The sequence below is a fragment of the Oncorhynchus keta genome, chromosome 20 (genome assembly GCF_023373465.1).
Source record: "Oncorhynchus keta strain PuntledgeMale-10-30-2019 chromosome 20, Oket_V2, whole genome shotgun sequence".
In the NCBI taxonomy this organism is placed as follows: Eukaryota; Metazoa; Chordata; class Actinopteri; order Salmoniformes; family Salmonidae; genus Oncorhynchus; species Oncorhynchus keta.
Genome location: NC_068440.1, coordinates 28,127,794 through 28,153,859, shown reverse-complemented (window position 1 = coordinate 28,153,859; position 26,066 = coordinate 28,127,794). Strand labels below are relative to the sequence as shown.

General features: G+C 44.8%; 1 protein-coding gene across 4 annotated transcripts in view; it reads right to left on the bottom strand.

Moving 5' to 3' along the window:
• Window positions 1-271: 271 nt before the first annotated feature.
• The window catches only part of LOC118399593 (insulin-like growth factor 2 mRNA-binding protein 3), a 38,576-nt gene continuing 12,781 nt past the window's right edge, over window positions 272-26,066 (bottom strand). For 2 of the 4 annotated variants that reach the window (XM_035795797.2, XM_035795794.2), the window contains exons 4-17: window positions 24,336-24,387; window positions 24,065-24,128; window positions 23,235-23,516; window positions 22,316-22,450; window positions 9,879-10,001; window positions 7,798-7,933; window positions 7,319-7,450; window positions 7,006-7,074; window positions 5,361-5,486; window positions 5,213-5,251; window positions 4,917-4,991; window positions 4,498-4,629; window positions 4,248-4,361; window positions 272-3,502 (exon numbers count right to left, since the gene is read on the bottom strand). In XM_035795797.2, the coding sequence (XP_035651690.1) occupies window positions 3,392-3,502; window positions 4,248-4,361; window positions 4,498-4,629; window positions 4,917-4,991; window positions 5,213-5,251; window positions 5,361-5,486; window positions 7,006-7,074; window positions 7,319-7,450; window positions 7,798-7,933; window positions 9,879-10,001; window positions 22,316-22,450; window positions 23,235-23,516; window positions 24,065-24,128; window positions 24,336-24,387 (1,590 nt within the window). In that variant the 3' untranslated portion in view covers window positions 272-3,391. The remainder of the gene's footprint in view (window positions 3,503-4,247; window positions 4,362-4,497; window positions 4,630-4,916; window positions 4,992-5,212; window positions 5,252-5,360; window positions 5,487-7,005; window positions 7,075-7,318; window positions 7,451-7,797; window positions 7,934-9,878; window positions 10,002-22,315; window positions 22,451-23,234; window positions 23,517-24,064; window positions 24,129-24,335; window positions 24,388-26,066) is intronic. The other 2 variants (XM_035795795.2, XM_035795796.2) reach the window with 2 other exon arrangements.

Below are 26,066 nucleotides of genomic sequence, written 5' to 3'. Positions count from 1 at the left end.
GTTGAAAAGGTGGCATCCTATAAGGTGCCATGTTGGAAGTCACTGTGCTCTTCAGTATGGGCTAATCTGCCAAGTTTGGTGTGGCAGAAATAGCTGAATCCACTAATTTAACTTTTGTATATAGTGTTCTTTCAGGCTGAGGAACCAACTAGCATCAAGTTATAGAATCCTGAACTTCCCCTTTAACAAAATGTTAAGTTACATTTTATGGCATCTTACAGTAGATTGAAAAACCACGAATGGGAAAAAAAGACGAGTGCAAGACGTGGGAGCCAATTTCATTTTTTTGATTTATTCAGAGGCATTTGACAAGTTGAGCTGTGAGGGGGGTGAAGGGGCAGAAGCATGGTCGCAGGGAGGGGGGCATCATGCTTAAACCAGAACACTTTCCCAAAAACTGACTCCCAAACCCAGTCCCTCTTTCCCACACAAACATGATTTTCCACATTACACATCCAGGAAATGCTAACCGAACAAATCGTTATCAAATCAGCAGACCAATGTAGCATCCGTAAAGACATAAAAAGGTAAGAAAGAAGACTGGCGTAGTATTTATTTTTAGTCTCAAACCAGAAACAAAAGGCAGGTCTTTTTTTAAACATTTGTTTGTTACTTATTGTCCAGTCATTGAATCCAAAAACTTCAAACCGGTGAATTTGACCTTTTTCTTTTTCACGAAAAACCCAGGCAAGAAAGTTCAATACATGGAAGCCACACCATCAAAAAGAAAAGCAGAAAGAAAAAAAAAATCTTGATTTACAATCAATTAAGCTAGAAGAGTGTGTGTGTATATATATATATATATATACACACTGGCAAAGGAAACATCTGATAACTTTTCCATTATTCGTTCAAATTCTAAAGAGTACATGATTTATTTATTTTCATTAATATCTTGGAAATCAGAAAGGGGACAGTGGGAGAATAACCCTAAATCTAACAGAAGTTTGCCTCTAATTCAAATGTATCTAAAGAGGTAGATAAAAAAAAATTAACAGTTGGAGAAAGGGAGGGGGAATAATAATTGTCACTTATGCCCCTCGTGGACATCAGCGCGAGGTTGAACCGCGTGAGCACGCACGAGTCCATGCAGAGAAGTGTTCCTGGGGGGACTGAAGTATCGCAGCGAGCGCGTGTGCACTAGGCGGGGTGAGGGCGCATGCCACCACAAACCCCCCTCAGCTGAGGTAGACAGCGTTCTACTGTGGAAGCATGGATACACACGAGCACTTTTAACACAATCAAAACATATTTACATTCTGCATGAAAAAAAAAAAAAGGAAAAACTTGGATATTTTGTTATTGGTTTTTTAAAACTATTTTTCTCTTTTTTTTCTTATGTTTCCCATCGCAAGCAAGGTCAATTTAGCACATTTTCTTGTGTGCATCTTGGATTTTTGTGATGAATAACAATTGAAACTCTCACTTCAAATCAAAATTACAGCTGCTGGTTAAAGAAAACTCAACCTTTAGTTAACGTAGCTTCTATTGCAAAATAAGCATTCATCAGTGTGACTCTCCTTACTTTCACCATGCAGTGAATGACACTAACGTAGACCAACTGAGGCTACTGGGGCCACCACACATGGCCAAGCTTCCTCTATGAAAAAACCCTAGTCAGGCTGTGGACTGCACTTCAGCCTGTCACAAACCTGGGATGACTTCCAAATGGCACCCTATTTCCCCATGTAGTATACAACTTGGAGCACTATAAGGGAAATGGGGTGCCATTTGAGACTAGGATGATGTAATAAAGCAGGTAAGGCCTAAGCAGGTAAAAGAAATACAACAGAACAGACAGTGCTACTCTAACATGTCCATTTCTATGGCGGCTACAGAGAGAGAACTCAGTGTTCAGGCCCCTCCATTTGTGTGCTACCCATTGCACTTCCAGGAAGGCAAAAGGAAAAATCATTGTGTGAAGAATGTAATGTACCGTCAACAATAAGAATGTCAGAATCCCAAAACTAAACGGCATTGCTGCAATATGTACGGTTGGCATTATTCAGCATTACTCTAATATATTCGTTGTTTGTAGTTTTCATTAGATGGTGGATACACCTCAGGAAAACTGAGGCAATTTCTTCTCTCGATACTCCCGTCAGCAGCCAACAGTTTGGTGCCAACTCTGCCCTGGGCTCTATGTACAGAGACTTTATGAACAGGGCCACCGTCGACATTGTACACGTTGCCGCCGCCGCCGGAGAGCGCTAGAGTTGAAGGCAAGGTCAGTTGGCAGCTGACCAAATTTTAAATTTTCTTAAAAAAATAAAAATGTTCAATAACTATTAGCTTTATAAAGTATACAAAATACCACAAAGCAAAATAAAAAAGAAAGGAACATTTTTTTCATATATATAATTATTTTCTTTTTCTCTTCATCTTCTTGAGGTACTAGAGATCCTGAGGTAGTTCAGTACAATGCATATTAAATTGGTTTTCCTGGCCAACACCATTCAACACGTCCCTTAAGTGTTAATGACAGTGTTATCCTCGCCTCTAAATATATTTTATATATCTATAAAATGCATCCGAATTTATAAAATGCCACTATCAATAGCAGGACAGGAGTGCCCTGTTAGACCACCACTGGGGCCCCTGTCCAATCAAACACCAGAGTATTACCCCGAGCCCCGCCCCTCCATCTAAACCCCTCCCCCTAACCTTTCTCCATCCTACAAGGACTCAGAGCAATGCCTTTTTCTTTCCAAAGAAAACTCAGGAGAGAAAGTTTCAACCAACTAAACAAACTTCATCCAGGGCAACAAAAAAAAGTTAAAATAAAAAGGTAAAAACAAAATTAACAGCCGTCATCAACATGTGAGGTGGTTGAGTGTGTTACCACACCAGGGAGGTGACAGGAGGGAGTTCATTATTATTTCTTCTTTGTGTTTTCTAGTGTACCAAAAAAACAACATTAAAACAAATAAGGAACCAATCAGGACCGAGGTGAGGGTGAGTGACAACGTTGGAACCCTCAAGTACATTCTCACAGAGATGCAGACAGGTGTGGCGATGGGTTGGTGGGGGTGTAAGGTCTCTTATCCACGCTGTGGTGTCGGCCCGGGGGGTTAGTGTCGGTCAAGGAGGTCGTCGAGAGGGGGGGTGTAAGGTCGAGGGGGTCGTCGAGTGGGGGTGGGTGTGTAAGGTCAAGGGGGTCGTCGAGAGTGGGGGTGGGTGTGTAAGGTTGAGGAGGTCGTCGAGAGTGGGGGTGGGTGTGTAAGGTTGAGGAGGTCGTCGAGAGTGGGGGTGTACAGTTGGGTACCCATGACCCTTATCCCCTGAGATGAGCCCCTTGTCCCTGCCTGTGTTTCCCCTCCGGTCTCTGCTCTGGTCTGTCTTCGGGGGCGGTTCCGTCACTGGCCCCCCTGGGCCACCTGGACGCCCCCCTCTACTTCCGGGAAGGGCGGGGGAGGGGTGGTCCCTCCCCGCGGGGTGAGGGTTTGGGCTGCTGTTGCCGTCTCACCTGGGACAAGATCTCCTGGATCTTCCTCTGGGCCAGCTGGGGAGGGGTAAGAGGGCAGAGGTCAGGACATGTCATCTGACAATGACATGCACACATCCATTGCGTCTAAGGTGATGAGTAGAATTAAGAATTCATCAAGCAGCAAGGTTAACAACGGCTACAACTGAAATAGCACCCCATTCCCATTATTACAGAATGGCACCCTATTACTTATAAATACACAGGGTCCTGGTCAAATGTAGTGCCCTATATAAGGAATAGGGTGCCCCTTCAGATGCAGCCATTGATTAATTCTACAATGAAGTGAAGCAGTATGGTGGACAATCCTTACATAGCAAGCAGACATTTTATACATTTTACACCCCCATTCACCCTACAGTCCACAACCTTACTACAATCAGCTTCATTCATACTGTGCCTATAGCATGAACCAGCCTTTTGGCTCACTAATCAGAGCTGACTGGGATGAATATGGACTCATTCTCTCCATCAGATAGAAGACACCGCCTTGCCCAGTGGCAGAGGGGGAGGAACATCCCGTAATCATAGCTCCTCCCATCTGATCCCTTCAGAACCACATGAAGTGCAGAGGGGTAGATATGGAATTGTGCAACAGTATTAGTACTGTAGTGAAATTATTCCAGACACACATTTTAATTAGTTTTACGCTCCGTTATTTAATTTCCTCATGTTTGTTTTTGATCTACTTACTTTGTTATTGTTTTACTGTAAAGTGAATTGCAATTTAATTGCACTTTAATGTTTGATTAGTGTAACATACCTGGCTTGCATAGAAGTGTCCAGTGATTTTGACAATGACCTGGTCGTTCTCGTCAGGTGTCTGGTCTCTGGGGACCACCACCTCAGCACTGGTCAAGTTCTGCAACTCATTCACCTGAGGGGAAGGAAAGCGAGAAACAGAGTAAGCGAGCGAGAAATTAACAAATAAGTATTTTATATTATGGCTAAAGTAATAAGTGGTGTTTTCAATTATTCTGCAGCAGAACACACACAGACCGGCCTCTGCGTACCGTTTTGCCTCCCTTGCCAATGACACGTCCAGCAGCGAAAGAGGGCACCTTGATGTGAGCCTCTAGCTTCACCTCCTCCTTCGGCCCAAAGAAGTTCTCCTCCTTTAGCTTCCCAAAGATACGACCCTGAGCCTGGAACAGGGCAAACATCACACACTGGAGTCAGAGGAAATGACACAACCCTTGACTGAAGCTGCAGAAGCATCTTTATCGAACTGTAAATATATGCTTTATTTGAGGTTATTTACTTGACAGGGATGGACATCAATCAACATTTCTGCAACTGTACCAGAATTTGCCAGCTAGCTATATTTTCAATTGTATTGTGTTTTTGGGAAAAAGGACAACACTTTTCTCTGGTGCCGTGGGCATTGGACAGAAATAGCATGGCTGGAGAGCACAGTCCTGAGGGCTCCTACCTTGAACTGGGCTTCTGGTGGGCCAGCAATGATCACCATCCTCTGCTTGGTATCCATACCTTCTGGAGGGGCTCCCTGATGGGAGAAAAATGACACGCGTTAACACATCTGCACACACATTTTACTTGCTGTAATTACTGTTCACTGCTTCACTTCACCCCGTCAAGGACGCATCACAACAGCCTGAAGGAGGCGCCACCCAATCCCAATCTCAACCCAATTTGCACTGCTGAGATGATTGATGGTATAAGCAACAAGACAAATTCATCTGAATGTTTGAAACAAAAATAAAATACCTGGTTTGCATCTACGACACTGACTTCATCTGCACTGATCTGAAATGGAGGGGGTGGGGGGGGGGGGTGAAGGAGAACAAATAAGACGAGAAGCTACTTTAAGTTATTGAGACGCAGCTCAAACCCTCCTGTGAGTTAAGTCCCTCACCTTGATGGAGGCTCCGGCGTAGCGCGACAGCTGCTTTATGTGTTGACCCTGTTTTCCGATGATCGCTCCGACCGCCAGCGCCGGGATGAACAGATGGACTGTCTCCGACTCCGGCTGCCCCTGGCCCTGTGGAACAGTAGAGGCCACAAGACAGTAATGAGATCCCAGTCAGACCACAACAGAGCAGTTCTGACCGCAGGGATACCACAATCAGGCCTGGCAAACCGCGATAGCAGCCCAGATAGTGACCAAGCAACAGATGCAGCGGCACAGGAAGAAGAATCTCACAGTGGCTCGCATCCCAAATGGAACCCTATTCCTTATTTAGTGCACTACTTTTGACTATAGCCCTATAAGCCCTGGTCAAAAGTAGTGCACTACACAGGGATTGGGGAGCCATTTGGGACACAGTCAGGGAGACTAGAAGCAGAGCTGATGGGAAGTTTCCTAAGTGCTTTATTAACAAAGTTGTACCTCATATTTACCAGTCAAATCTAGACCAATTCAAATCCCCTCAGTAGCATAGAGAATCACAATAGCACTGCATAACCATGAAAGAACTGAACATACAGTAATGAAGAGGTTGAACACAACTAATCAAATCGCAACTTCCAATGGAGTGTGTCCCAATTATCTCTCCTTTCTCACCAAGTGAGAACTTGTTCACTTCCTGTTATAAATTAGAAAGAAAAAGACTGATATGGAAATTCCCTCCTGCCCATGACAATACCAATTCAATACTTTTAAATTTGTGGGAAGTAGTGATCGAGTGCACATTTCAGGAGGAATGACAGATTATTGGGATGCACCCCGGGCATAAGAGAACCACCCCGACTCTAGACAGATGCCCAAATCTGTAGCATCCAGTGCCTAGTTCAGGTAAACACAGCATTCCCAGAGGGTTCTCCATTTCTCTGCAGCAACTGAGCACATTAACTAATCCACACAGTATATGGATGTACCACTGATAATCCCTTTCAGAAGGAAGTGAGTGAATGCTTGGCTCTGCTCAGTCACTCCTCAGCGCTTCCAAAAAGACACTGTAGAACAGACTGTATTGAAGAGAAGCTGTAGCAAACTGTCTGCTCACTTCACATGGCTGGATGTTAGAGAAAAGTGGGTGAGATCTTTCAGATGAGGGGGCAGGAGGTATTAATGATACATTTAGTGCACACATGGCTCTGGTTGAAAGTAGTGCACTATATAGGGAATAAGGAGACATGTGGGACAGAGCTGCTGGGACTGCTGGTTTTAATCTAGAGGATGTCATCAAATCATTACACTTCAGTCATCCAAATCATGGGTCACATTCAGAAGCCTCCAGATGGGAACAACATTTTTCAAGAGGCAGTTCCAGATTAAACTGTTCAATAGACCGGTGTCCGCTTGAAAACATTTGCGCCCATTTGCAACCTAAACACGCAAAGGTGTTCAATAACTGCTCTTTTTGTCAGCTGAAGACTTGAAGGCCCAACTAAACCCAGCAGACACTGGGGCCCCCCTTCCCAGCAGGTTTCAGAGTAATGAACTTACACATGTTGTGCCCTCCCTAGAGGTCAAATGTTACTGCGAGCCCTACCTCGTTACCCTATCCGGCAGCGAGCAGCCAGAAGCCGTGCAAAGCACTGTGGGAAGGGAGACTTACAGAGACGGGCTGGCTGCTCCCCGACAGCACAGACGCCCAAAATGGCCCTTCACCCCCGAAGGAGCTGCTCTATAGGAGAGAATAACACGAAACCAAGTCACTGTCGTGCCCCCAAATGGCTGCACTAAGGAGAGAGGAACACAGACAGGGTCACTGAAAGATCCAAAATGGCTTCAGTCAGAAGTTGGTCTGTTTTAGGTTTCTTCTTGCAGAAAATTCCAGTAAGGAGGGGGCCATCTTTAAGCATCACCAAGAGGCCCTGTGGAGTAGACCCAGGGAGGTAGGTGGGGTGGGGAAAGGTCCAGACACTCACCCCGAATGAATAGCCACCCTGGGCACCGGGAGGTGGGACGTTGTGTCCCATGGAGGGGCCCATACCTGGAGCACCACCAGGGAACAAACCCAAAGCATTCAGGTTGAGTCCTGGAATCAGGTTAGACTGGAGCTGGGGATAGACAGAGAGACAGAGACAGAGAGAGCGACAGAGAGAGAGATGGACAGAGGAAGAGAGATTTACTACCAGACAAAAGGAACTAGAACAAAAACCGATCACAGGGAAACCGCTCGAATACATTTAAAGGTTGAGGGACGGCACACGCAGGTCCGTAGCATGTAGTTAAACATCACGTTTCTATACCTTCACTGTCATTTCAGTGATAAGAAACAAATCTCCCAGGTTGCGTTCCAAACGGCGCCCTATATAGTGCACAAAAGTAGAACACTGTAGGGACACTGGATTCTTTGGTTCCACCAACACAGCGTGCCGTGCCCAGCGTGAGAACAAGGACCTACATTCATAGCGGCCACGTCGTTCTCATACGACTCCCTGACCTTCTTCATGACTTCCTCCTCGGCACGGGAGCAGGCCTCGATAGAACCCTTCACTGTGATGGTCCTCTCAGGGTTGTACAGGGTCAGGTCCTGGAGACTGAAGGAGAAGGACAGCCATTACCACCTTGATCTCTAGTGGATGTGTGTATTGTGATGGGAGACTGACCGTGTGTTCGTTATACCTTAGAGACACGAGGATTTTGTCATTGGTGTGTTAGTGGGATTATTTTAGAGCTGAATTTGACAAGACTAAAATGTACGCGTGTGGCATCCAGTCATTTTGATAACGTGATGACAATGGCCTGTGTGCATCAGTTAAGGGTGTACAATGGCGACCTGTCATTCAGGGCAGGTAGGTCAGTGTCATAGTTTGCAAACAATGTAAAAATAAAAAAAAAATAGATCCTTGAGTTAATAAATCTGCATACAATCATGGTCTCTTAAGGCAGCTCCAAAATGCCTAGCTTAATGCTTTCTGTGGAGGGGCAGCCGCTGAAAATACAGTGCATAGGATTTGGTCATGTTCCCTCGTTGCTCTGTAATTGGCTCAGTGTTCTGTCACTCATGGGGATACTACATCACCGCAGAATCTACAGAATCTAGGCAGTTCAAGCCCCCTTGGGTGCAGCCCTAGACTTACATTAGAAGTGAAGTGGCTATCCAAAAAGGCTCAAGGCCATTGGTCACAGATAAGATTACATCAAATCATGTCGTCTACCATAGCTTTGATTAGACCGATCAGGTCAACATCATACTTTCAAAACCTTAGCTAGCCAAGCAGTCATCATGAATCCTTGTCATATGAAGAGAAATTATAAAAACCGGTGCTCATTGTAGCTCCGACTGGAAAAATACATTTTCAACGGTCATCGAACACAATTGTTATATAGATCTCATTAGTATCTCATTTATCTGTCAACATTGGAATTATACATTTCTTTGTGTATTATAAAAAGCTCATGTGCTTTTCTAAACGAGGGGGGAATACTATAATGTTGTTGGGTCTGTAACCATGTTTGCCAGTGAGTTCAGTAATAGACCCATGTAATTCCAGTTGATATTGCGAGGGTTATTTGTTTTGTACAATGCGCTGTCTATAAAAGTGGATCCTTGTGATTGCATTGTCCTTTTGACCACATAGGCCTAATAAAATACTTAAAAACAGTAAGCTAGGTAAAGTTACATTCAGCAAGATTGAGGCCTTATCTGAACGAACACCTGAATTTCTGCCCGTGTCCATTTTGAAAGTGCCGAAGGAAGATCTCCCTCATCGCAGCTTGTTTGCTTGCACTTGCTTATAGCCTACTTAAAAGCTAAGTGTTAATGATAAGAATAATCATAATTTACTGAACACAAATGTAATGTTTGTGTATGGTTCAAAAGTCAACTCATGTCAGCATTCGTTATTAAAGGAAAATACAGTTTTATGGCGTTACATAACTCCACAAGGAGTAAGCAGACACCATAATAATTTAAGCAAGTCTGCCACCATAGCTGATATGGCAGACTTGCTTAAATTATTATGGTGTCTGCTGACTCCTTGTGGAGTCAGGTAACGCCATAAAACTGCATTTTCCTTTAATAACGAATGCTGACATTCGTTATTTTTTTTATATATATATATTTTATATATCATAAATATATATCATATATATAGATATCATATATATATAGATATATCATATATAAAATGTCAGCATTATATATATATATATATTTTAAAGGCAGTAAATGAGGCTGAATGAACTGCTTTGCTGCCAGACAAGGCTCCACTGATACCCAAGTGTAGCGATGTTAAGGATTCCCTCCATGATGCTCTGCTGTTGGGACAGCTTTATGTAGGCCCTAACAGTTTGTGGGCTCCGTTTGTCATGTTATAGTACAATTAGTGCATTGTTTAGTGTTGTGGATTCGCTTGCATGCATCAACAACCAAAATTGGTTGAGTTTGCCGCACCAAGATTTACATGCTAAACCAGCCATTATTATTTCAGTAGTCCGATAAATGAGAAATTCTGATTCTGGGACATGTGGTCATCTTACGGGGAGATGGTGATCTTGGTCTCTGTGTCCACTTCAATTTTTTTTAGGTTACGTCCTTCCTTCCCGATCAGTCGGCCCACAAAGTTGTTGTGAGCCAGAATCTTCAGTGGAATCTCCTCAGTACTGTTGATAGAGGAGAGCGAGAGAAAGACAAAAGGAGTCAATTGTTCAAGTTGAATAATAAAAGTGGAACTGATGTTTTAGCAACATGAAATCTTAAATCAAATCTGATCATATACTTGGTTAACATTCTGACAAGTGAGCAAATCGTCATTTTCACATTTTCATAAATTCATAGAATGTTTGGGAATTACAGAGCAAGGCATTTGTGAAAATTCCATAGCAATATAGAGGGAAGGCAGCCCTGCGGTTAGAAAATGAATAGACACTGCAGGAAATAAAACCATCCGTCTTGTCCAGGACCGGAGTCGATGTAGACTGGTAGGCCATCGCCAATCCACAGTAGGCCTATATGCAAATAAGCTTTTGCCACACGGGCCTGCCATTCTTCACTTTAAACTGGACTGCGTGTTTACAGGCAGTAGGGCCTGCCATCCTTCACTTTAAACTGGACTGTGTGTTTACAGGCAGTAGGGCCTGCCATCCTTCACTTCAAACTGGACTGTGTGTTTACAGGCAGTAGCAACAGCGTGACTTTAGATTAGGACACAGTCGCCAAAAACCACAAAATACACCGAATGGATTTAAAGATATCACGAGTCCTCTTACATTTGGGATCTTCACAGTCCTATTGATCAAACAATGAAAAAGGTAGTCTCCCTCAGAACAGGTGTTTTTATTTTTAAAGCTGCCCAAAGAGGACATTTATGGGCAGAGGCAACTCATTCCACTCTGAGGTTCCAGTATACAAGACAGTACCTTTCCCAGCATTACTCCTGAACCTGTATAAGCACATATCAGCAACACCTGATCTGGTGCTGTGATTGTGTGCATCCCTAACATTGGGAAGTAATCAGATATCTGGGCGCGGAACCATAAATAATTCTGTAAACCAAACCCAGTCTAATCTGGGACACCCTGGCCTCAACAGGCAGCCAGTTGAGTTCCTGAAAGCAGCTGTATTTGGAGCTTCAGCTTAGATAAACCCCCAAACCAGGAAGTACTTGCATAGTCAAAATGGCATAGAATGAAGGCAGTAGCTAGCACTCTCATGGAGTCCTTATCAAGCAGCTTGGACCTTGTAGTCAAAAACATAGTCCTGGCATTAACCTTCCCCGTCCTACTGCAGCTTTCCTGGCAATGCATGCAAATTGTCCCAGGGTTTGACAACTGAATGGGAACTTGCCCGCTCTCCCACTTGATCGATGCGAATACATTTGATTGACCACTGCTAACTCTGGATATGTCGTTCAGGGTCAGCATAGCTACTGTAGATAGCAGTGATTCAGATGTCTTACTAGCAACCCAATTGACACCTGCATCCCTTCCTGTAGCCACCGAAAAACAATGGGGGGGAAAAGTTGGTCACACCCCCACTACGTATTTTTTTAGCTTGCTAAATAAATAATGAATGCAAAATTGCTGTATGGTGCACTCAATATCTTGTAGTTGAGTAGCCAGCCTACTGTAGTAGCCAGCCTACTGCACAAATGTGGCTGTAATATGTAACATGTTTCTCCTTTGCGGTGTTTTGTTGCAGGTCTAGTTCTTTGCTTATTCATCTTCAAGCTATAAAAACTGAAGCCAGGTGGCAACATTTGAATAGCCTAGCAAGGACTGTGGCATGTATCTGTACACCTTACCTCCGCTGCATGCTAGAAACCGGACACACGAAAGCAGCGCAATTGAAGTTGCCGATGAGAGCGAATCAGGCTGTAATTTCATAAAGTATATGACTCAACTGTTGACTAATTTATACTTGCTTATGTGTCGTATTGTCCTTTAGTAGTAATTTAAACTCGCATGTGAATCCTTTATCTTTCAAAGTGTCGGCAACCAATATGAAATTGTTCTGGCTGCATTTTCTGCAGGCTACAGTAGTGACCCTTTGGCACAGAACCTCGTCATTGACATTTAGCCTACAACACGTTTAAACATTGGGTCCGGTAGAAGAGTCGGTTAGAATCTTCAAAGTAGCCACTCTTTGCCTTGGATGACAAGATTGAACACTCTTGGAATTCTCTCAGCCAGCTTCATGAGGTAGTCACCTGGAATGCATTTCAATTAACAGATGTGCCATATTAAAATGTTCATTTAAGGAATTTCTTTCCATTTTTAATGTGCTTGAGCCAATCAGCAGTGTTGTGACAAGGTAGGGGTGGTATACAGAAAATTATCCTTTACCAGATAGGGCTAAATCCATATTATGGCTAAATCCATATTATGGCAAGAACAGCTCAAATAAGCAAAGACAAACATTTCACAGAGTGACTGTCTATAAAAAAGTGGTCAGATGAAGCAGATGCTAAGCTACAGGACTGTTTTGCTATCACAGACTGGAATATGTTCTGGGATTCTTCCGATGGCATTGAGGAGTACACCACATCAGTCACTGGCTTTATCAATAAGTGCATCGAGGACGTTGTTCCCACAGTGACTGTACATACATACCCAAACCAGAAGCCATGGGTTACAGGCAACATTCACACTGAGCTAAAAGGGTAGAGCTGCCGCTTTCAAGGTACGGGACTCTAACCTGGAAGCTTACAAGAAATCCCGCTATGCCCTGCGACGAACCATCAAACAGGTAAAGTGTCAATACAGGGCTAAGATACTACACCGTCTGCGACGCTCGTCTTATGTGGCAGGGCTTGTAAACAATTACAGACTACAAAGGGAAGCACAACCGCGAGCTGCCCAGTGACACGAGCCTACCGGACGAGTTAAATCACTTCTATGCTAGCTTTGAGGTAAGCAAAACTGAGGCATGCATTAGAGCATCAGCTGTTGCGGACAACTGTGTGATCAAGCTCTCCGTAGCCGACGTGAGTAAGACCTTTAAACATGTCAACACACAAGGCTGCGGGGCCAGACGGATTACTAGGACGTGTGCTCCGGGCATGTGCTGACAAACTGGCAGGTGTCTTCACTGACATTTTCAACATATCCCTGATTAAGTCTGTAATACCAACATGTTTCAAGCAGACCACCATAGTCTCTGTGCCCAAGAACAAAGGCAACCTGCCTAAATGACTACAGACCGGTAGCACTCACAGTGCTTTAAAAGGCTGGTAATGGCTCACACCCTAGACCCACTTCCAATTTGCATACCGCCCAAACAGATCATGCAATCGCTATTGCACTCCACACTGCCCTTTCCCACCTGGACAAAAGGAACACCTATGTGAGAATGCTATTCATTGACTACAGCTCAGCATTAAACACCATAGTACCTTCAAAGCTAATCACTAAGCTAAGGACCCTGGGATGAAACACCTCCCTCTGCAACTGGATCCTGGACTTCCTGACGGGCCACCCCCAGGTGGTAAGGGTAGGTAGCAACACATCTGCCACACTGATCCTCAACACTGGAGCCCCCCAGGGGTGCATGCTCAGTCCCCTCCACTCTACTCTACTCTACTCCCTGTTCACCCACGACTGCATGGCCAGGCACAACTCCAACACCATCATTAAGTTTGCAGACGACACAACCCAATCACCCGACAACGACGAGACAGCCTATGGGGTGGTGGTCATAGCCTTGGCTGGGTTGTGCCAGAAAAACATCTCCCTCAAGGTAACCAAGACTAAGGAGATGATTGCGAACTACAGGAAAAGGGCCGAGCACGCCCCCATTCTCGTCGACGGGGCTGTAGTAGAGCAGTTTGAGAGCTTCAAGTTCCTTGGTGTCCACATCAAACTAGAATGGACCAAACACACCAAGACAGTCGTGAAGAGGGCACGACAAAGCCTATTCCCCCTCAAGGAACAAAGGATTTGGCATGAATCTTGAGATCCTCAAAAGGCTCTAAAGCTGCAACTGCAACTGGTTCCAGCACTGCCTGGTACGGCAATTGCTCGGCCTCTGAGCGCAAGGCACTACAGAGGATAGGGCATAAGGCCCAGTATATCACTGGGGCCAAGCTGCCTGCCATCCAGAACCTCTACCCCAGGCAGGGTCAGAGGAAGGCCCTAAAAATGGTCAAAGACCCCAGCCACCCCAGTCAGACTGTTCACTATACTACAGCATTGCAAGCTGTACCAAGTCTAGGACAAAAAGGCTTCAACAGTTTTTACCCCCAAGCCATAAGACTCCTGAACAGGTCATTCAATGGCTACCCGGACTATTTGCACCTCAATTGGCCCAACCAACCAGTGTCCCCGCACATTGTTTAACCAGGCTATCTGCATTGTGTCCCGCCACCCCCTCCTCGCTGTTCATAATATATGCAGTCACTTTGTATATGTAGATATGGTTATACTACCTCAGCCAGACTGACTAACCGGTGGCTGTAGCCACGCTATTGTTTTTCACTGTTTTATTTCTTTACTTACCCATTGTTCACCTAATACCTTTTTTGCACTATTGGTTAGAGCCTGTAAGTAAGCATTTCACTGTTGTATTCGGCGCACATGACAAACATTGATTTGATTACTTGAAGACATGGTCAGTCAATGCGGAAAACTTCAAGATCTTTTAAAGTTGTAAAAACCATCGAGCACTATTATGAAACTGGTTCTCCGGAGGACTGCCACAGGAAAGGAAGACCCAGAGTTACCTCTGCTGCAGAGGATAAGTTCATTAGAGTTACAAGCCCCAAAAAATGCTTCAGAGTTCAACTCTATGAAATCAGGTCTACATGGTCAAATTGCTGCAATGAAACCACTACTAAAGGACACAAATAAGAAGAGACATGCTTGGGCCAAGTAACACGCAATGGACATTAGACCGGTGGAAATCAGTCCTTTGGTCCGAGTCCAAATGAGATTTTCCAACCGCTGTGTCTTTGTGAGATGCAGAGTAGGTGAAAGGATCATCTCTGCATGTGTGGTTCCCTCGGTGAAGCATGGAGGTGGTGGTGTGATGGTGCTTTGCTGTTAACACAGTCCAATCTAAAAAAAAATATTCAAGGCACACTTAACCAGCATGGCTACCACAGCATTCTACAGCGATACGCCATCCTATCTGGTTTGTGCTTACTGGGACCATCATTTGCTTTTAAACAGGACAATGACCCAGCAGACCTCCAGGCTGTAAGGGCTATATTCGACCAAGGAGGAGAATGATTGAGTGCCGCATTAGTTCACCCGACCTCAACCCAATTGAGATGGTTTGGACTGCAATGAAGGAAAATCAGCCAACAAGTGCTCAGCATGTGTGAACTCCTTCAAGAATGTTGGAAAAGCATTCCAGGTGAAGCTGGTTAAGAGAATTTCAAGAGTGTGCACAGCTGTCATTGGGACACAAGGTGGCTTCTTTGAAAAATCTCAAATATAAAATATATTTTCATTTAACACTTTTTTGGGTACTACGTGAATCAATGTGTATTATTTCATAGTTTGATGTCTTCACTATTATTCTACAATTAGTTAAAAAAATAAAGACAAAGCCTTGAATGAGTAGTTGTTTAAACGTTTCACTGGTATTGCATATTAATCATGCATTTAACTGCATCCATCTATTCTATCTACCAAGAATGCCTGATTATTTTTTTTAAACTCTTAGGTTTTGAAGCATCAACTGGAATTTGATATTTTTGACAGTGGGGAAAGTAGTCAGAACCTTTGACTTTCTCCACATTGTTAGATTATAGCTTTAATCTAATTTATTAATTAATTATTTTAAATCCCCTCAATCTACACACAATGAAAAAGCTAAAAACAGGTGTTGATAATTTAAAAAAGCAACCACATTCAAATCAAATTTTATTAGTCACATGCACCAAATACAACAGTGAAATGCTTACTTATGGGCCCCTAACCGACAGTTCAGTTTAAATATACAGACAAGAATAAGATAAGTAACAAATAATTAAAGAGAAGCAGTAAAAAAATAACATACGGGGGGGGGGGGCCGGTAAAGAGTCAATGTGCGGGGGCACTGGTTAGTCGAGGTAGTATGTACATGTAGGTAGAGTTAATTAAAGGGACTATGCATAGATGACAGAGAGTGGCAGTGGTGTGGAGGGGGGGGCAGTGTGAATAGTCTGGGTAGCAATTTGACTAGATGTTTGAGAGTCTTCTGGCTTGGGGGTAGAAGCTGTTCAGAAGCCTCTTGGGACCTAGACTTGGCACTTCGGGACCGCTTGCCGTGTGGTAGCAGAGAAAACAGTCCATAACTAGGATAGCTGGAGTCTAGCAATTTTCAGGGCCTTCCTGATACCACCTGGTATAGAGGTCCTGGATGGCAGGAAGCTTGGCCCCAGTGATGTACTGGGCCATACGCACTACCCTCTGTAGTGCCTTGTTGTCAGAGGCCGAGCAGTTGCCATACCAGGCAGTGATGCAACCAATCAGTATGCTCTCGATGTTGCAGCTGTAGAACCTTTTAAGGATCTCAGGACCCATGCCAAATCTTCAGTCTCCTGAGGGGGAATACGTTCTGTCATGCCCGCTTCACCACTGTCTTGGTGTGTTTGGACCACGTTTGTTGGTGATGTGGACACCAAGGAACTTGAAGCTCTCAACCTACTCCACTGCAGCCCAGTCAATGAGAATGGGGGCGTGCTCGGTCCTCTTTTTCCTGTAGTCCCCAATCATCTTCTTAGTCTTGATCATGTTGAGGGAGAGGTTGTTGTCGGTGAGCAGGCCTACCACTGCAGTCTCAACTGCACATTTAATGGTGTTGAGTCGTGCAGTCATGAGTGAAGAGGAAGTACAGGAGGGGGCTGAGCATGCACCCCGGAGGGGCCCGTTGAGGATCAGCGTGGCGGATGTGTTACCTACTCTTACCACCTGGGGGCGGCCCATCAGGAAGTCCAGAATCCAGTTGCAGAGGGAGGTGTGTAGTCCCAGGACCCTTAGCTTATTGATGAGCTTTGAGGGCACTATGGTGTTGAATACTGCGCTATAGTCAATGAATAGCATTCACATAGGTGTTCCTTCTGTCCAGGTGGGAAAGGGTAGTGTGGACCGCAATAGAGACCGCATCTGTGGATCTGTTGGGGTGGTATGCAAAATGGAGTGGGTCTAGTGTTTTTGGGATGATGGTGTTGATGTGAGCCATGACCAGCCTTTCAAAGCACTTCATGGCTACAGACGTGAGTGCTACGGGTCGTTAGTCATTTAGGCAGGTTACCTTTGTGTTCTTGGGCACTACGGTGGTCTGCTTAAAACATGTTGGTATTACAGACTCTGACATGGAGAGGTTGAAAATGTCAGTGAACACTTGCTAGTTGGTCAGCGCATGCTCGCAGCACACGTCCCTCTGGGCCCTGCGAATGTTGACTTGTTTAAAGGTCTTCCATTGGCTGAGGAGAGCGTGATCCCAGTCTTCCGGTACGGCTTGTGCTCACACGCATGTTTGCGTTATTTGCCTTGAAGAGAGTATATAAGTAGTTTAGCTCGTCCAGTAGGCTCGTGTCACTGAGCAGCTCTCATCTGTGCTTCCCTTTGTTGTCTAATGGTCTGCAGGCCCTGCCACATCCGACGAGCGTCAGAGCCGGTGTAGTACGACTCAATCTTAGTCCAGTCTTCACGCTTTGCCTGTTTGATGGTTCGGAGGGCATAGAAGCATTTCTTATAAATTCCCGGGTTAAAGTTCCACACCTTGAAAGCGGCAGCTCAAGCCTTTAGCTCAGCACGGACGCTTCGTGTGATCCATGGTTTCTTGTTGGGGTATGTATGTACGGTCACTGTGGGGACGACGTCATCGATGCACTTATGGATGAAGCCAATGACAGACGTGGTGTACTCCTCAATGCCATTGGAGGAACCCCGGAACATATTAGTCTGTGCTAGCAAAAAAAAAAAAGTCCTTTAGCTTAGAATCTGCTTCATCTGACCACTTTTTATTGATCTAGTCAGGTGCTTCCTGCTTTAATGTTTGCTTGTATGCAGGAATGAGGATAGAATTATGGTCAGATTTGCCAAATGGAGGCCAAGGGAGTTCTTTTCCCTCTGGTTGCATTTACATAAGTATTCAGACCCTTTATTCAGTACATTATTGAAGCACATTTGGCAGCGATTAGTCTTCTTGGCACACCTGTATTTGGGGAGTTTCTCCCATTCTTCTCTGCAGAGCCTCATGCTCTGTAGGGTTGGATGTGAGCGTTGCTGCACAGCTACTTTCAGGTCTCTCCAGAGATGTTCGATTGGGTTCAAGTCCGGGCTCTGGCTGGGCCACTTAAGGACATTGAGACTTGTCCCGAAGCCACTCCTGCATCGTCTTGGCTGTGTGCTTAGGGTCCTTTCCTGTTGGAAGGTGAACTTATCCCCCAGTCTGAGGTCCTGAGAGCTCTGGAGCAGATTTTCATCAGGGCTCTCTATACTTTACACTGTTCATCTTTCCCTCCGCCCTGACAAGCCTCACAGTCCCTGCCACTGGAAAGACATCCCCACAGCATGATGCCGCCACCACCATGTTTCACAGTAGGGATGGTGCCAGGTTTCCTCCAGATGTGACGCTTGGCATTCAGGGCAACGACTTCAATCTTGGTTTCATCAGACCAGCGAGACTCTAAAGGTACCTTTTGGCAAACTCCTAGAAGGCTGTCATGTGCCTTTTACTGAAGAGGCTTCAGTCTGGCCACACTACCATAAGGGACTGATTGGTGGAGTGATCCATTTAAGAATGATGAAGGCCACTATGCTCTTGGGGACATTCAAAGCTGCAGACATTTTTTGGTACCCTTTCTCAGATCTGTGCATTGACACAATCCTGTATCGGAGCTCAACGAACAATTCCTTCGACATCATGGCTTGGTTTTTGCTCGGATGTACACAGGCAACAGTGGGACATTATAGACAAGTGTGAGTCTTTCCAAATCATGTCCAATCAATTGAATTTACCACAGGGGGACTCCAAGTTGTAGAAACATCAGGGATGATCAATGGAAACAGGACGCACCAGAGCTCAATAAGGCTCCATGGATTGACTAGGAATTGAAAAACTATGGTTGACAAGAGGCAAAAGGAGTGGCTAATAAGTCTGGCTGCATATCGAGATATGTAACTAACAAAACAAAAATAAGAAAATATTATGAAGCCAAGATCAATTATAATGGGGAAAAAAAAACGTACCTACTTTAAATGAAATGTGCAAAAAGACAAATTCAACCCCAGCTTTCATTGAAACAGATGGCTTATTCATTACAAAACCATTTGATGTTGCCTATTATTTTAATGATTACTTCATTGGCAAAGTGGGCAAATGTAGGCAGGAAATGCCAACGAACAGTGAGCCATCGTATTCATGCATTAAAAAAAAGAAAGAAAATCATTGAAAGTTTGAATTTTGTAAAGTAGTGTGGGAGAGTTGGAAAAATGATCAATAATAACAAACCTCCTGGCATTGACAACTAAGACAGAAAGCTACTGAGAAAGGTAACTGACTATAGCCACTCCGGTCATATCTTTAATCTGAGCCTAGAGGAAAGTCTTTGTCCTCAGGCCTGGAGGGAAGCCAAAGTAAATCCAGTTATCCTAGAGTGGTAAAGCGGCCTTTACTCGTTCTAACAGCAGACCTTCCTGCCAGCTCTTAGCAAACTGTTAGAAAAAAAATGTTTGGACCAAATAAACCCGGCAAAAAAAGAAACGTCCCCTTTTCATTTACATTTAAGGACCCCATCTTCCAAAGAATTGGTGAAAATCAAAATAACTTCAGAGTTTCGTTATAAGGTTTAAACACTGTTTCCCATGCTTGTTCAATTAACCATAAACAATAAATGAACATGCACCTGTGGAACGGTCGTTAAGGCACTAACAGCTTACAGACGGTAGGCAATTAAGGTCACAGTTATGAAAACTTAGGACAGGGAAGAGGACTTTCTACTGACTCTGAAAAACACCAAAAGAAAGATGCCCAGGGTCTCTGCTCATCTGTGTGAATGTGCCTTAGGCATGCTTCAAGGAGGCATGAGGACTGCAGATATGGCCAGGGAAATAAATTGCAATGTCCGTCTTGTGAGACACCTAAAACAGCACTACAGGGAGACAGGACGGACAGCTGATCGTCCTCTCAGTGGCAGACCACGTGTAACAACTGCACAGGATTGGTACATCCAAACATCACACCTGCGGGACAGGTACAGGATGGCAACAACTGCCCAAGTTACACCAGAAACGTACAATACCTCCATCAGTGCTCAGACTGGCCGCAATAGGCTGAGAGGCTGGACTGAGGGCTTGTAGGCCTGTTGTAAGGCAGGTTCTCACCAGACATAACTGGCAACAATATCGCCTATTGGCACAAACCCATTCTCTGGACCAGACAGGACTGGCAAAATGTGCTCTTCACCGACGAGTTGCAGGTTTTTCTCACCAGGGGTGATGGTCAGATTTGAGTTTATTATTGAAGGAATGAGAGTTACACCGAGGCCTGAACTCTGGAGCAGGATCAATTTGGAGGTTGATGGTCATGGTCTGGGGCGGTGTGTCACAGCATCATCTCAACGCTGTGCGTTACAGGGAAGACATCCTCCTCCCTCATGTGGTACCCTTCCTGCAGGCTCATCCTGACATGACCCGCCAGCATGACAATGTAACCAGCCATACTGCTAGTTCTGTGCGTGATTTCCTGCAAGACAGGAATGTCAGTGTTCTGCCATGACCAGCGAAGAGCCGGGATCTCAATCCCATTGAGCACGTCTGGGACCTGTTGGATCAGCGGGTGAGGGCTTCTCCCCAGAAATGTCCGGGAACTTGCAGGTTCCTTGGTGGTAGAGTGGGATAACATCTACAGCAAGAACTGGTAAATATGGTGCCATCCATGAGGAGATGCATTGCAGTACTTAATGCAGTTGGTGGCCAAACCAGATACTGACTGACTTTTGATTTTGACCCCCCCCTTTGTTCAGGGACACATTGTTCCATTTCTGATAGTCAAACATCTGTGGAACTTGTTCAGTTCATGTCTCAGATGTTGAATCTTATGTTCATACAAATATATTTTTCTTTTTTTTGCAGAGTTCGCAATGCTATTTCTCTGGAAATAAATTAACAGACTTTCAGCATGCCTATAAAGAAGGGAACTCAACATGTACTGCACTGACAAATGACTGATTGGTTGAAAGAAATTGATATGAAGATTGTGGGAGCTGTACTGTACTGTTAGATTTTATAATATCGATTAGAATATTCCGCAACAGTACCGCCGGGCAGCTCTCTCGGTCCTAAACTCTTTTCACCATTGACCTGCCACTAGCCATGTGTGCTTCAACCAGATACGCATCAGCAACCACAAGAGCTGGTCACTTTTGGAATGGGTGGCCAGTAATAAACTGGTCCTGAACATCTCTAAATCTAAGACATTGGATTTGGTACAAATCATAATTTAAGTTCTAGACCTCAGCTGAATCTGGTAATGAAAGGTGTGGCTGTTGAACGAGTTGAGGAGACTAAATTACTTGGCGTTACCTTATATTGTAAATGGTCATTGTCAAAACACGCAGATTCAATGGTTGTAAAGATGGGGAGAGGTCTGTCCATAATAAAGACATGCTCTGCTTTTTTGACACCACACTACAAAAAGCTCAGAAGGCTCTGGTTTTGTATCATCTTGATACTTGTCCAGTCGTGTGGTAGAGTGCTGCAAGGAAAGATCTAGTTACACTACAGCTGGCCCAGAACAGAGCGACAGAACAGAGCGACAGAACAGAGCGACAGAACAGAGCTCTTCATTGAAATAAGGCTGTTAAACACCATGCATGTCAGTCTCTTTTGGCTAAGAGTTGAGGAGAGCCTGACTGCATCACTTCTTTTTAGAAATCCCAAATTGTTTGCATTGACATCTTGCTCTGACACACTTACCCCCATCCAGATATGCCACCAGGGGTCTTTTCAGAACAATTTCAACAGAGTACAGTATTATATAGAGCCATTTTTGCACAGAACTCTGTTCCATTTCATAGCTCAAATAAACAAACTTTTTTTAAAAACCCCAGATAAAGCACCACCTCACGTCACAATGCCTCTCCCCTATTTGACCTAGATAGTTTGTTCGCAGTTCTGTCCTCAAGCTGTTCTTGTCTATTAATGTTCTGTATAATGTCATGTTTCATGTTTTGTGTGAACCCCAGGAGTAGCTGCTGCCTTTACAGCTAATGGGGATCCTAATAAAATCCCAAAAATGTTGAGTCGCATCGAAAAGGGTCTGAATACCCGTTTTCGCTTTGTCAATATGGGGTAGTGCATGTAGAATAATAAGTCATTTTTTTTGTATAAAAAACAAAAATCAGTTTTAGAACAAGACTGTAAAGAAACAAAATGTGTATAAAGTTAAGGAGTCTGAATACTTTCCGAATGCACTGAATTATGATTGTTTCATATCGCCAAAGTAATTAAAAGGCTGTCACGTGTCTATGCATGTGTGAACTCACAACTTGGTGTCGAGGGCCTCCTTTTGCATGATCTCCATGATGGTTCTGCAAGCGTTTGAGCACCCCTCTGGGGTGGAGTGGACCGTGATGGGTTTCTCTGCCGCTCCCGCATTCTCCTTCCTGTGGATGTCGATCCTGGTGAGGTGCAAGAGAAAGAGGAACTAGGCAAGTCAGTTAACAGATTCTTATTTACAATGACGGCCTACCTCAGCCAAACCCAGATGACGCTTGACGCTGGGCCAAATGTACACCGCCCTATGGGACTCCAATCACGGCCGGATGTGATAGAGCCTGGATTCGAACCAGGGACTACAGTGACGCCTGTTGCACTGACATGCAGTGCCTTAGACTGCTGCGTCACTCGGGAGCCCAAGTTTAGAAGGGAAGAAACGCATTGTTTTTGTCACCTAAACAGCTAGAGTGTGCACAGCCCGTCTGCCCGTTACGATACCAGCTGGTCTCATACTATTCCCTACTCGAGATTGGGGTTCAATCCCAGCGTCCACCCTTCCTACTGGCTTAATCCCACAGAATCACTGAAGATGGGTGAAACTGTTAAAGTCCATCTTTTTCAACTTGAGATGCCTTAAGAGGGTCACATCAATTGGTAGGCTGAGCCTAAATCAATAGAGTATGATTATTTCTGTGAGAGTGATCTTTATATTGCCAAGCCAAGGGAATCATAAAATGTATTTACATATGGTCATAAATCAGGGCCAAGTTCAGTAGCCAAATGTTGTGGTAAGTTGCAGATAGAAACGTATTGAATAGTGCCAACATAATTCCTAATTCTACATGTAAAAGAGGGGTGTTTGACCTACATGCTGTATTTCTATCTGAACATTGCACAACATTGTGTCCTGCGGAACGCACCCCAGCATGCTGTTGGGTGTATACATGATCAGGGACGTAGTCCTACTTTGAGTGTGTCTGTTTGGTGATGTTGCGAATGGTGGCTCCCTCCTTGCCGATGATGGCTCCTACAAACTGCGTTGGGACGAGTATCCGCAAGGGAACTTCCGACTGCAGTTTGGGGCGCGCCCCCAGGCCCGGAGAACCTGAGCGGGGAGGGCCACGGGGGACAAAGCCCCTCCTACCCCCTCCCAGAGGTGGGGCGTCAGCGGTGGCCATCTCGTCGGGGATGTACGACACCTTCAGGGCAAAGTTCTCCATCAGGAAGCCATTCAGCTTCTCCATCGCCCTGGCAATCACAAAGAAACAGCAGTCAGTCACTGTCACAGCATTGATAATAGAAAGCTTTCCGTCACAGAAAAGGAGAAACTTGCTTGGCCCCTGTAGATACTGACGCAAGTTTGAGATTTTATTTTCTCTCTATACCACTACTGAAACAAGATCTTGATTAAGGCATTACAAGAATCAGGTGTATTATTGCAGGGCTGGAACAAAACTTGCTCTACAAGGACAGGACTGACTGTTCTGCGAACTGCTCTGAAGGGCCATATTCATTTTCATACACCGGCCACGCCCACTTTTTCAGGAAAGGCCGGCGTTCCACACACCAGAGGGCAGCAGTGAGCTAGCATCTCTCAGCCAGCACGTTACTCCTATATCAGCAACTAATTAGGCGTGACTGCTTTAGAGGGTGAGGAATCAGGTGAACTAACAAAAAGGGAATCAATACAAATGCAGCGTGGGGAAATAGTGTAAACCACTCATACAAATTTAGTTTGACTGCACTTGCAGAATGACAAAGAAAAGGAGGGTAGGTAAGTAGGTGTGTGTGCTTACTGTCTAGCCTGGTCCTTAGCACCATATCTGACGTTGACCACTGCAGTGTCTGTGTCTGTATTTACTGTAAGGAGAGAAAGCATAGACTCAACACCCAAAAACACACAAGGCGATACAACTTTATACACTAAACAATCCTACTTGGACAAATACCTACTAGTCACATGCGCTCACACACACTGCAGAGACAGAAGACAAACAGACATGCTAAGGAGTGTGTGAGTGTGCGTACGCACGTACGTGTTGTGTGTGCGTTTACATGTGCGCGTACCTTGCTCACAGTTCTCCACTGTGCCATATTGGGCCAACATGCCATCCAGAACCTGACCCAGAACCACAGGAAAGAGTGATTAGAACCAGAGCAGAGTTTTTCTTAGTGTCTTTTTCACACCATCACAGAGGCCCAAACTGGCTTTCTGGTGAGTACAGTTCAGAAAGTAAATAAGAGATGGTTACATACACCGGATAGGTGCAGTGAAATGTGTTGTTTTACAGTGTCAGCCAATGGTACGGCACCCAAGAAGCAAATTAGGGTAAGTGCCTTGCTCAAGGGCACAGATTTTTCACCTTGTTGGCATTTGATCCAGCGACCTTTCACGTACTGACAACGCTGTAAACGCCAGGCAACCTGTCGCTCTTGTCCGAGCCAGGACAGCCAATAGGGCAGGAGCCTCTCAGTTTTCTGTAGCGTGAGGCAACTTGATGTACAAGTGGCCAGGAAACAGCAAAGCAACGGACAGCCGTCCTATCATCTCTGACCAGAACATCGGCCGTCAATTTCAGTTAACTTCTACATGTTGAATCACCACCGTTAGTGATCACCTGCTGGGTGAACTTTTCCATAGGTACAGATCTAGGGTCAGATTTCCCAATCCTAATCTTAACCATTAGTGGGGGGAAATAAAGTCACCCAATATCCGTGTCTAGGGACAATCTCACTCCAACACACCACATCCCAATGGACAGCCCATGGGTCCATCATGATCATGTACCAGAGGGTTTTACCTAAAGCAACTCACAAAGGGCAATTCCACAGTAACAGATTGATGCAGAGAATAAAAACGTGTCAAGCAAAAACGATTGCAAAGGTAAACAAACCATACAACCAAGGACTACCTTTAACAAGCATTTTACAAAAACATTTACTTAGAGTGCAGATGCAAAGTTAGTTAACAGAATAGCAGTTGGTGTCATTCTGTTACCAAACTTTGCAACTAAACCGTTCCAACGCCTGGTGTCATTGGTCCTGTGATTCAACTAACTGGCCCATCAATACCACTCAACCAGAGACCTGGGGCTATACGCATCAAGCATCTCAATAGGAGCGCTGATTTAGGATCAGTGTAACCTTTAGATCAATGAATACGATTACATGGACAGGAGGTACCTGATCCTAGATCAGCACTACTTCCTCAGATGCAAGGCCATTCAATTACATTCTCAAACAGGAGAAAGAACATCCTAAATTGTGTTCATGATATTTGATTTCCCCACATAAATCAAGCTGAACAACTGATCTTTATTCACTTGTGAGTACATAGATAACGTTGGGGGGGGGATTGATTTGCTTTTTATTAGAGGGCCAAAATCAATGTCAGAGCCAAACCAAATCTGGCAAGCACAGGATTTGAATTCTACAACAAGATAAAATGTTCTCCTCTTCCAAGTGCAGTCATGAGGGAGGGAGCGGGAGGGCGAGGCATCCAAACGCAGCATACAGACTGAGGACATCCAATCATGCCCAGGCTTACTGGAAGCCGCACCCACAAGAGCTCAACCCCCCTTTCTGACCAATCAGCTTCCCTCCTGGTCCTCTTTTTCTCCCAACCCACATATCCCCTTCCCACACGCCCCTGAGCCATCTCAAAGTCCTTCCATTGGCTGTTCCCAGCACTGATACAACATTCCCAGTGGGGAGTAGCAGCTCCATGCTCACTGGCTGCCACATCTGTCTGTCTCCAGGGTCGAGCCAATGAGAATCCAGGCCATTCAGGAAAGGGTG